This window comes from Xyrauchen texanus, chromosome 9 (genome assembly GCF_025860055.1).
Source record: "Xyrauchen texanus isolate HMW12.3.18 chromosome 9, RBS_HiC_50CHRs, whole genome shotgun sequence".
Taxonomy (NCBI): domain Eukaryota; kingdom Metazoa; phylum Chordata; class Actinopteri; order Cypriniformes; family Catostomidae; genus Xyrauchen; species Xyrauchen texanus.
The window spans coordinates 6,576,649-6,589,816 of record NC_068284.1 but is presented as its reverse complement, the minus strand read 5'-3'; the positions used below and the strand labels follow the sequence as shown (position 1 = coordinate 6,589,816).

The 13,168-nt window shown below is 37.4% G+C and overlaps 1 protein-coding gene across 5 annotated transcripts in view; it reads right to left on the bottom strand.

Moving 5' to 3' along the window:
* Positions 1–13,168, bottom strand: part of LOC127649494 (gastrula zinc finger protein XlCGF8.2DB-like) — a 163,622-nt gene that overhangs the window by 21,964 nt on the left and 128,490 nt on the right. For 2 of the 5 annotated variants that reach the window (XM_052134616.1, XM_052134613.1), the window contains one exon: positions 4,502–4,564. In XM_052134616.1, the coding sequence (XP_051990576.1) occupies positions 4,502–4,532 (31 nt within the window). In that variant the 5' untranslated portion in view covers positions 4,533–4,564. Of the gene's footprint in view, positions 1–4,501; positions 4,565–4,979; positions 5,106–8,911; positions 9,213–13,168 lie in introns of those variants that run through there. The other 3 variants (XM_052134614.1, XM_052134611.1, XM_052134612.1) reach the window with 3 other exon arrangements.

Here is a 13,168-nt window from a genome sequence, read left to right as displayed (position 1 = left end):
TCTGCACTCTGCGAATAAACACAACTGCTCTGGTCACACGCTGCTCTTTCCATGCTGATAATTGGTCCAGGAAGCGGATGCGCTATTTTGTTCTGCTTTGGATGTGTTTCCAGTGTTTCCAACATAAAATTACAGCACAAAACATAGAGAGAGTTGGCCAAAACTGAAGTCAAACAAAATGTTATCGCATTCTGAAGCCCTGCATATGGATACGTACACAACTGACCCTTTTCTAAGCTCCACCCTCCTTGGATACTGTTGCTTGCTCTGACAAGCTTTGCATAACTTCCCATTGGATTGAGTGGGGAATTGCCATAAACTGTGCCGTTTTTGGCAAAATTTTCTTATAAACGGAATCGATAATATTTTTACATAGACTGGAATGAAGATTATTTGATTTTTTTAGGTTTTGCATTCCATCACAATAGTTTGTTTTCCCTCCCCAATAAATAATGCTTTGCCTCCCCAATAAATTTTGCATTCCCTCACAATAGTTGTGTTCCTTCACAATACATTTACATTTATGCATTTGGCAGACGCTTTTATCCAAAGCGACTTACAGAGCTCTTATTACAGGGACAATCCCCCCGGAGCAACCTGCAGTTAAGTGCCTTGCTCAAGGACACAATGGTGGTGGTTGTGGGGATCGAACCAGAGACCTAAGTTTGCGTTCCCTCACCAACAGGTTTTTTGGTTCCCTCACAATACGTTTTGCATTCCCTCGCCAATACGTTTTCTGTTACCTTTGCATATCCTCGGCAATACATAATGCGTTCCCTTGCAAATAAGTTTTGTGAGGGAAGTTTTGCGTTCCCTCACAACAGTTTACATTCCCTCACCAATACATTTTGCGTTCCCTAACGAATAAGTTTTGCATTACTTCACCAGAAATTTTGTGTTCCCTCACCAATACATTCTGTGTTCCCTCACCAATACGTTTTGCATTACCTCGCCAATAATTTTGAGTTCCCTCACAATTGTTTGCGTTCCCTCACCAATAAGTTTTGCGTTACCTCTCTAATAAGTTTTGTGTTCCCTCACCAATAAGTTTTCTGTTCCCTCACCAATAAGTTTTGCGTTCCATCACAATAGTTTGGGTTCCTCACCAATACATTTTCTGCTACCTTGCCAGTAAGTTTTGTGTACCCTCGCCAATCAGTTTTGAGTTCCCTCACAATAGTTTGCGTTCCCTCACAATAGTTTGCGTTCCCTTGCAATAAGTTTTGCGTGGCATATCCAATAAGTTTTGTGTTCCCTCACCAGAGTTTGAGTTCCCTCACATTAGTTTGCTTTCCCTCACCAATACGTTTTCTGTTCCCCCACAATAGTTCCCTCACCAATAAGTTTTGCATTCCCTCACAATAGTTTGTTTTCCCTTGCTAATAAGTACTGCGTTGCCTCCCTAATAGGTTTTGCATTCCCTCACATTAGTTTGCGTTACCTCACCATTACGTTTTTTGGTTCCCTCACAATAGCTCCAACACCAATACGTTTTGCATTCCCTCACCAATAAGTTTTGCATTCACTCGCCAATAACTTTTCTGTTACCTTGCCAGTAAGTTTAGCTTATCCTCGCCAATACATTTTGCATTACCTTGCCAATTAGTTTTGCGTTACCTCACAATAGTTTGCGTTCCCTTGCCAATAAGTTTTGTGTTACCTCTTCAATAAGTTTTGCGATACCTTGCCAATAATTTTGCGTTACCTTGCCAATACGTTTTACGTTCCCTTGCCAATAAGTTTTGTGTTCCCTTGCCAATATATTTTGCATTTGCTCGTCAATAAGATTTGCGATACCTTGCCAATAAGTTTTGCGTTCCTCACAATAGTTTGCATTCCCTTGTCAATAAGTTTTGCATTCCATCACAATAGTTTGCATTCCCTCACCAATATGTTTTGCATTACCTCGCCAATAAGTTTTGTGCTCCAGCACAAAAGTTTACGTTCCCTTGCCAACAAGTTTTGCATTACGTCGGCAATAAGTGCTGCGTTCCCTCACAATTGTTTGCGTTCCCTCACAATAGTTTGTGTTCCATCGCCAATAAGTTTAGCATTAGCTTGCCAGTATGTTTTGCGCTCCCTCACAACAGTTTGTGTTCCCTCGCCAACAAGTTTTGCATTACCTCGCCAATAAGTTTTGCGTTCCCTTGCCAACAAGTTTTGCATTACGTCGGCAATAAGTGCTGCGTTCCCTCACAATTGTTTGCGTTCCCTCACAATAGTTTGTGTTCCATCGCCAATAAGTTTAGCATTAGCTTGCCAGTATGTTTTGCGCTCCCTCACAACAGTTTGTGTTCCCTCGCCAACAAGTTTTGCATTACCTCGCCAATAAGTTTTGCGTTCCCTTGCCAATAAGTTTTAGGTTCTATCACAATAGTTTGCATTCCCTCAACAATAAGTTTTGCATTACCTCGCCAAGTTTTGCATTACCTCGCCAATAATTTTGCGTTACCTTGCCAATAAGTTTTGCAATCCCTCACAATAGTTTGCGTTCCCTTGCCAATAAGTTTTGTGTTTCCTCGGCAATAAATTTTGCATTTCCTAGTCAATAAATTTGCGATACCTTGCCAATAAGTTTTGCGTTCCTCACAGTAGTTTGCATTACCTCGCCAGCAAGTTTTGCGCTCTCTCACAATGGTTTGCATTCCCTCCCCAAAAATGTTTGCATTCCCACGCAAATATGTTTTGCATTCCCTTGCCATTACGTTTTGTGTTACCTCGCTAATAATTTTTGTGCTCCCCCGCTAATAATTTTAGCTTTCCCTCACAATAGTTTGCGTTTCCTCACCAATAAGTTTTGCATTCCCTAACAATAGTTTGCGTTCCCTCGCCAATAAGTTTTGCGCTCTCTTACAATAATATGTGTTCCCTCACAATAGTCTGTGTTCCCTTGCCAATAAGTTTTGCATTACCTTGCCAATAATTTTGCATTCCTCACAATAGTTTGCGTTCCCTTGCAATAAGTTTTGCATTACCTCTTCAATAAGTTTTGCATTCCCTTACAATAGTTTGCATTCCCACGGCAATAAGTTTTGTGTTCCCTTACAATATTTTGCATTCCCACGGCAATAAGTTTTGCATTCCCTTACAATAGTTTGCATTCCCACGGCAGTAAGTTTTGTGTTCCCTTACAATATTTTGCGACATGCTTTTTGCTCACCAATAAGTTTATATTTATCTAAGTAAGGTTATATTTGTTAACACTAATTAACATTAGTTAACATGAATTAACTATGAATAATACTTTTATTTATTAATCTTGGTTAATGTTAATTTCAACATGTACTGACACATACAAATCAAAAGTTGTATAGGTTAACATTAGTTAACGCACTATAAACTAACATAAACTATGTTAACTAATGTTAACAAATGCAACCTTATAATAAAGTGCTACCAATATTGTAGACCAGGGGTCTAAACCTAGAAATAAAGTTTTAGGATTTTGCAGGTGCGATTCACAAAAGGGCTAAATAGTTGATCGGCTTGTGATGTGTGAATACACAAATAATCACTTCATCAGCAAAACCAAGAAATCTGACCCACTGACTTTATTGATTTTAGCAAATGGTATTTAAAAGACAGTCCAAATAGTTTTCCAAATTCCAAATACATTTTTATTATCAAAGCACAATTTTAATTCACTAGCACTCTAGTAATAGCTGTGCATCATTTGACTGACAGTTAGCTTATGCGTGTGTGTGTTGAACACGCATGTGTGCTCAGAGAACTCTAGTGGAATTTGCGGAAACGTAAAAAGTGGGGGAATAGCAGCTTTTTGGATTAATTTATCAGCTTTATAATGTACTAATGAATTATAATCACACAGTAAAAACCAGTAGTCATTTTATTTATATATTCATTCTGAATGTTTAATCCTTGATACTGCTGTTAAAAACTTTCAAAAAGCACTGTTTTTTTATTAGTATTTTTTGTTCAATTAATTGTTATTTATATTCATTGCTGTTTGTTATTGTTACTAATAAATTACTGTTTACTAGTCTTGAATAATTACTTGAGAACTTGAAACACTTATTACATAAATAACAAATTAGTTAGTGTTTACATTTGTTGTACTAGTGAAGCTGATATCAAGAATCACCAATATTTTCTACCGACTACAGAAATGTAGTGTATTGTGACAATATAAATATTGTGCATGGTAGATCTCATTTAATTAGTGGCTGCAGCACTCCTGCTGTAAATGATGGCGATGGTGGCTTTACTTAATTTGACTACCATAATATAACTACTGTACCATATGACAATACCTTCCTCACCTACCCCACACAGTTTACAATTCTGTCACAGACAATCGAGTTGATTGCATAATATTAGGTTTGGCCTACATTGCTGGGTTACAACCTTAGACCCTACTAAGAAATTATTTGTCTAGGGATATTTTCTAATTAGGGTTTCGGCACATAAACCAAAAATAGATCTGTCCCCCTAATTAACATGGAAGTCTATCCTAGCCAGGATGTATGTGTGTGCCACTAACCTGCATTGGCTTCGCTCTGGTCCAACAGCATGTCGCATGGTGGTCTGATTCCCTGGTCCAGCCCTGGCATCAGTCAGTAATGTTCAGTTTTAAAAAAGTTCCAGTGCAGTGGTGGTGGTAAGATGACATATAAAAGTGATAATTCCCAAAAGAAAAACAAAAACCATAAAGAAAACAGGAGGATTAATCCACACAGGGCCGTACCAGCCCCACACTCTTGGTGGGCCGAGTTCAACACTCAAACAACAGTGTCTTGTTTCGTCGTGAGCACAACATAAAACTCATTGCAGTCGTAGCGCACATGGCATCAAAACTGAAGTATACATTGTGCCACTCTACATTAGAGAATCAATTAGATTATACCTTCGATAGTTTTGTACAGTTAAAAAGGTAAATTTTTTGCTAATTAAAAAAAGTCATATCAAAGACATGAATAAAAATGTATCGAAATATCATACAAATTATGTACACCACCAACCTCTTTGTTCCTCAGTATCTTCATTCTTCAGTCTGAATGTTTCTGAAATACTGACGTCTTCACTCTCCTCTTTAAATTCCTCTTTTACAATCTCCATCTTTAATAGCGCGTCAAGCAGATTTCATTCTAAGGGTCAGAGAGGGTGGAAAGTTATGACACACACACAAAATCTAACCTTTTTCAATAGATTGAGGCATCAGGATAAGCACACGCAAGCAACAAGTATACAAGTACAAATCTACAGCAAAACAAATTCAGCTTCTGTACAACATTCCTCCTTCTCGGTTGTAAACAACACTTTGCTTCCGTATTTTTCGTGCATGTGTCAGTTCTCGCATGAACTTGAAATAAATGTCTTTTTCTTACACACACCTAGCGTTTAGCTTTAGAAGACATTAATTAATCCATTGGAGTCTTATAGATTACTTTTATAACGGCTTTATGTGTTTTTTGGAGTTTCAAACGTTTTCTACTCATTTTGTATTGTATGGACCTACAGAGCTGAAATACTCTTCAAATATAATTTGTGTTCTGCAGAAGAAAGAAAGGCATACACATCTGGGATGGCATGAGGGTGAGTAAATGATAAGGGAATTTTCATTTTAGGGTGAACTATCCCTTTAACACAGATATTTATGGATAAAAACAACCAAAAGCGCACTAAAATTTTGTGTCTATGGAAAGCGTTTGTCTTGTGTTGTATGATTTCTACTTTTCACACAAACTGTCCTGGTTTAAAACAAACTGATAATGAATATTTTACAAGGTTCATCGGTCTATCTCTAGCATACACACGCATCCATGTTACTTCAATAACTTGTTAGCAACAGCCCAAACTGCAGTAACTAGTTCTAAAGTGACGTTTTCTAATTAGTAAAGAAGGCTTGGGCGCATCTTTTGAACGACAGATCCTGAAACCCTGGAGTAAGCAAGTAGTTCCACACAAGAGCATTATTTGGAAATAGTCCTTTTTTATTCAGGATTTCCTTATTTATTTACTTGTTCGTTGAACTGTTGTATAAAACCAATATCACACTTGCAATCATGCTGTATTTTCCATCTATCAGGACGGCTGTAATTGCCTGCGGCCTTGTGCCCTATGGTCGAATCACAGCCGTGCTGATAGATGGACATAAAGCACTCTTGCTCGTGTGATATTGCTATAATTTTTTCCTTTCATATTCTTCCTCCTTTCTTTAAAAGTGCCATAAAGGTCTGGCTTCACTATCAGTATCATCCACTTGATTCACCATTAGAGGTACTTCAGCAGGTAATTCAAATATAGTACAGTGGTGGCCAAAAATATTGGCACCCTTAGTAAATATGAGAAAATAAGTTTATGAAAAAAGATATCCTTATTGTTTATTCTTTTGGTCTTTCATTCAAAATATTCACAAAAATGTATCCTCAAACAGATATCAAACAATTCCAAACACAACACAAGTTTAATCAAAAAACAAATATCTTTGTCAAATATATGTGTGGTACAATTATTGGCACCCTTTTATTCAATACTTTTTGCAACCTCCCTTTGCCAAGATCAACAGCTCTGAGTCTTCTCCTATTATACCTAATGAGGTTGGAGAACACCTGGCTGATAACAATGATCTGAGACCATTCCTCCACACAAAATCTCTACAGATCCTACAGGTCTCTTCTCTTCAGTTCACCCCACAGGTTTTCTATGGGGTTCAAGTCAGGGGACTGGGATGGCCATAGCAGGACCTTGTTTTTGTGGTAAGTGAACTGTTTTTGTGTTGATTTTGATGCGTGTACTGATCATTGTACTGCTGGAATATCCAAACACAGCCCATTTTAAGCTTTCTGGCAGAGGCAATCCGGTTTTGATTTTTTATCTGTTGGTATTTGATAGAGTCCATGATGCCATGACTCTGAACAAGATGTCCAGGACCTCTGGCATAAAAATAGCCCCACAACGTTAAAGATCCACCACCAAATTTAACCGTGGGCATGAGGTACTTTTACATATGACTCAACTCCGGTATTTACTGCCAAAAAGCTCTTTTTTTTGTTTAATCTGACCATAGAACCCATTCCCATTTAATGTTCCAGTAGTGTCTGGCAATCTGAAGATGCTTGAATTTGTTGTTGGATGATTTTTTTCTTGAAACCCTCCCAAACAACTTGTGGTGATGTAGGTTATGTCTGATTGTAGTTTTGGAGACTTTCTGACCACAAGACCCAACTAATTTCAATAGATACACATCCTTTTCCGGGCAGATTCTTAAGAGCTCCAGTTGATTGGAACTTCTTAATTATTGCCATGATGATGGAAATGGGTATTTGCTTTAGCCATTTACATTTAGCCACTTTACATTTTGTGAAGCTCAACAACCTTTTGCCGTACATCAGAATTTTAATCTTTGGTCTTACCCATCGTGATGGATTTTATGGATGTATTTTACCTCATATTTATACCCATGTGAAACAGGAAGTCATGGCTGAACAATTTCATGTTCCGAGTCACCAGGGTGTACAAAACATGTTTTTGGAGAAAAATATTTATTTAACTATGAGGGGAGCCTCCCCCCAATTAGTTTACTTCAAATAAAGGTTAGATTTGTGTTACTATTGTGAATGAAAGATCAAAAGGATAAACAACAAAGACATATTTTTCAAAGCCTTTTTTGCTTATATTTACCAAGGGTGCCAATATTTTTGTCCACAACTGTAATTGGAGGAAAATGTCTAATATGGAATTATTTTTAAGAATAATATTTATTTCTAAATAATCTTGTTGATGAATATGAATTTTTTATTATAATGAATTTATAAATAAATATGGCAATTTATTTTAAAGTTTTTGTTAGAAACAATTACTTTGTGCTATCTGTAATTTGGAAGACATTTAAAAAAAGAAGGAATCGGTTATTACCTGCAGTCCACATGTTAATAACGTATAAATGGCTGAAGAATTAAAAATTAAGAAAGACATATGTAACTATGCCTTACAACAAAAACATATCTTCGCTGCCACCACAACGCTTCAGGTATTATTGGGAAGTACTTTCTTAGATGTCCATTTCATGGAGTAATGCTTTTAGGACACTTTACGAAACATCAAGTGCACAAATGTGGGCTTTCAAACTTAAACTATTCTAGAAGATATCGCGCATATGTACTTCAAGTGACTATATTTGTTTTATTCAGTGCTGTATTTAGGGCTGCACAAGGAAAACCATTAATGCAGATTATTTCCATTTGATATTATAATTATTAATTTCGATTAATAGAATTTATATTAAAATACAAAATATATATGTTGTGTGGGCCATTTGCATTCCATACTCTTTATGTAGGCTATGCACAAAATTTGCATTCCAAGTTCCTGAATTGCTTTAATATTTTAATAGCATAAAAAACAAAAACTTCACATTTTACTGTACACAGTACAATTTAGATAGTGAGCATGACTGATATATGCCTTAAGTTTAGACTCATTTCAACACGTCAGATTTGCCTTTGCATTCATGCACACGGCCCAAATATATGTTGGCGCAATGGGAGTAGGCCTACTCCTAAACGGAATGCTGTAATTGACATTTTCACGATTATATAATTAAAGTTGTAGACTAATCTCGATTATATTTTCGATTCAATATGCAGTATTAAGTGTATGGTAAACTGATATGACAAAAAATTTATTTACTAACTGTATTTCTCATCCAGCGATAGCTAGATATCATGGGACACTTCCTTAAAATAGTCACATATAAACACGTGAGTTCACAATTTAATCGATTACAGCAATACAAAGATATTTTACTCGATTATAAAGTGACTTCTAAGAGATTCTCTAGAGATTATTGTCATTACACACTTTGTCGTTCACAATATGAAATATCGTCACATGCACTTAACCCGTCAGATACAGGGGGCAAATGAAAATAAAAAAAAGGGGTGAAACTCACCAATTTCATTACTTACAGCAACGTATTTTCTTTTGTTTGTTCGGATATCTCAGTGATAATGCATGATTTACTGTAATGCTGCTTTGAAACGATGTGTGTTGTGAAAAGCGCTATACAAATCAAATGACTTGTCTTGAAACCTCCTTAATCAGGCACAATCCAAATAATAATACAAAACAACGTTTCTTAAATTCCTATTTTACACAAAACTTAAGCACATATATCTCCATATGCAGAACACTGATTTTATCCACAAAAGTTTTCCTAACAGAAACAACCGTGGGCGACGCTTATGATTCTTCTTCTTCGTTATTGGCTGTTCACTCCTTAAAAGCATTACCGCCACCTACTGTAGTAGCGGAGATGGGGAGGAAGCAGACTTGGAGCACAGGCACGGCCCAGGCAGTTTTACGACCCTGCTGTTCCTGATGCGTCCTATAGGGGGGAGGATATACGGCGACACTATATTAAATCGAAGATCGAAACTTACACTTTGATAACCGTCCCGTCCATAGACGTTGACTAATTTAATGGTTTTGTGATTTAAATATAAACGTTACATTACAAGACAGTGTAATGATATACATATCAGATTAAAAAAATCTGTAGATATTCACTGTTGTATTCATACATAGCCTGGCTAAAAGAGACAATTGAATTGCAATTGAATGTAGTGTTTTTGTGAAATGAACAATTAATAATACACATAGTTCAGATGGACATGATATGTGATCTGCTGTGGCCTATATTCACTGTAGGTTTTCATATAAACTGGAGACATTGACTGATATATGTTGTTGTTGTGAATTTAAATATAAAGTTACATTCAGATATTAACCATCAGACATACAGTGTAATCATATGCACCATCAATGAAATATCTGCTGTAGTACTCACTATTGGATGCCATACAGCTACAGAACAGTATACTACATATACAGGGTTTGGGAGTAGTGGAATACATGTAACTAGATTACATAGTTAAAATACAAAATATAAGTAACTGTATTCCACTACGGGTACAGTTTATATCATTGGTATTTAGAGTACAGTTACATTCAAAAAGTATTTTAAGATTTCGTTGCATTTTATTGTCATTTGTTTCAATTAATATTTAGTCCTTTCAGATGGAAAACATAAATGATGTGATTCAAAGTGCATTTGAACATCAGTGAAACACTTTCTTATGATGTTACATTCATACAAGCAGACAGAGAAGTAAGTTTGAAGAGCACAGAGGATAGACTAACAGAGAAAGAAATTAGATTGATCACACACCAAATAAGCGTGTGTGAATCTAAGCCAATCTCTGTCTCTGTTGCTAACTTTAAAACTAGCGGGTTGATGTCCCGTGTCGCAAATCCAGTGACGCTGGTAGTGCCGATTCTCTCTGACCAATCAGTAATCTGCAGGATTTTGACATCATATTTAGTATCGGCTCGGCTCACTTGGAACCTCGACCGAGGTGGTACTAAAAAAAGTATCAGATACTATCCACAGTGGAAAACCCCCAAAAAGTGAGTCGAGTTGAGCTGTACCGTGCTGTGGAAAAGCCCCATTAGTATTGTTGGAGTTCAATGACAACAAGTTTCATAGTACAACAACTTAAGAGCAACCTTCTAAGGAAGAAAATAGAAAAGATTACCTGAGTGAAATTGAATGGCGTGTTCAGCACAGTGTAGATGGCATACTGATAAACAGAGTAAAGATCTATTTTCAAGACAAAAAAGTACAACAAAAACTTTTTTAATACTTACCATGAGCATAAAAACTCCAAAATCATTGCCATCGGTCTGTTGAAGAAGGACCTAGGATCAGATACAAATAGTTTGAAATAAAAACAGAAATAAGAATTAACACACAGAGCTAAAAAATATGTGTAGTAGCATTGTAATTGTGTGTCACCCTAATATCAATTCTGTGACTTGAGATGTCACACAGGTCACATAAACTATATCACATAGAGACTGTGTCTGTTCCCTGAACTACCAAACACAAAACTCTCCCTAAGTCATTTTGAAATTGTTTATTAAGGTCAAACTTGAACAAAACAAAAACAATTAAGATAAACATCATATGAAGGTAGTGCTACTAAACATTAGATCGCTTTCTACCAAAGCACTAATTGTAAATTAAATAATTACAGATCATAATTTGGATGCACTCTATTTGACTGAAACCTGGCTTAAACCAGATTAATATATTAGTTTAAATGAATCTACTCCACCAGGTCAGGATATAAATGTAAGTCTTTTGAATTAATAATGCTTAATGTGACACCGTCAGATATAAATAAAAAATCTCTGTCATCTTTTGTCCTTGCTACAATGTTTAGATCACCCGGGCCTTATTCTGATTTTCTTGGTGTATTTGCACATTTTTTATCAGATCTTGTAGTTACTGTAGATAGAGCTTTAATTGTTGGTGAATTCAACATTCACATAGATAATGAAAATGACACATTGGGATTATCATTTATCAATATTCTAAGCTCTCTTGAGTCAGACAAAATGTAACAGGACCAACTCATTGCCATAATCATATGCTAGATTTAATTCTGTCATATGGAGTTGATGTTGATACAATAGAAATTCTTCTGCAGAGCGATGACATCTCGGATCATTACCTCGTCTCTTGTATGCTGAGATCAGCTAATGTTACTCAATTTACACCACGCTATCGTTCAGGTAGAACTATTCTTTCAACCACTAAAGATAGCTTCACTAATAATATTCCAGATCTATCTCATACACTCAGTAAACCCCAAAGCCCAGAAGAACTTGGTTAAGGAATAAAGCCTCAACAGAACCAGATATTTCATTGCAGCGAGAGTAATGATTTCATGAATTTCTTACTGATAAAATTGAAATAATCAGAAATAAAATTGAAATGATGCAATCGTCTGTCACAGTACCTCAGAAAACAGTGTCTCATAATTTTCCTCACATGCAACTTCAATCCTTCGCTGTCATAGTTCATGAAGAGCTAACAAAACTTATCGAAACATCAAAAGCCACAACATGGGGGGTCACGTGACGCATTCAATGGAGTAGCCGTGTTGACGACGAGCTCCGGCAAAGCCTTGAAAAATCTCCCTCCTTAAACTTAATATCATCTCTGGGAGGGCGGAAATTAAATGCAGAAGTGACAAGACATGCCTAAGAAACAACCTGATTCCAGTCATAGACTTCGTAACAGAATATTAACGAACTTTAACTTGCGCTCCTCTCCGAAAATGGCGGAGGTTCCAATGAGTCCTAGCGACATGGACGCACTTGGGAAGAAAATAACAGCAGAAGTCCTGGCGGGCGTCGATAAGGCTTTGGATAACAAGATTGACCCAGTGCTAGAGAAATTGTCGGTGGTAGGGACACATCTCGAGGAGATGGAGAACCGAATCACCGAAGCTGAAACGCGTATATCGACAGTGGAAGACACGGTCTCAAGAGACAGCGCGGACTTGAACGAAATGAAAAAAAAGCTCGACGCGGCCCTGGACAAGACAGATGACCTGGAGAATAGGAGCAGGCGATGCAATTTACGAATCATTGGCCTACCCGAAGGGGAAGAAGGGACGAACCCGGTCTCGTTCCTCGGGACCTGGCTGCCCAATCTGCTTAACACCGAATTCAAGCACTGCCAGGTAAAGATAGAGCGCGCGCATCGAGTCCCTTCACGGGTTCCCACATCAGGAGAAAGACCGAGAGCGATGTTGGTAAAACTACATAATTTTCAAGACAAGGCGCGCATCCTGCAAGCAGCGAGAGCCGCGAGTCAGCTGGTCTACAAACGCCAAAACATCTCTATCTTTGAAGACTTTTCTGTGGCCATAGTGAGGAAAAGACAAGCCTTTGGAGATGTGAAAAGACGACTCCGTGAACCAGGAATTCGCTTCGCCATGATATATCCAGCAACTCTTCGAGTACAGCACAACGGCGGCGGGAAGTTCTTCAAACAGCCGACAGAGGCTGAGTCTTTCCTCGACGGTATGCCCGAACCATCAACTACCAGTTTCTCAGGCCCAAATCGCCCCGGAGAGGCCGAAGGATAAGGTATCAGTTTGCTCATGCTCTCTGTGATTTAATGACACTTCTGCGCCCCCCAGTACGTGTGGAAAATTTCTGTTCAGAGTTTTAGGGGGTAGACGATTAAAGGGAAAATAAAAGGAGAATATAACAATGGTATGACTTAAATACTGAACCAATAAGTATATAGAAGGCTGTTGCCTCAGCGGTTTGCCGAGAATTATATCAAAGC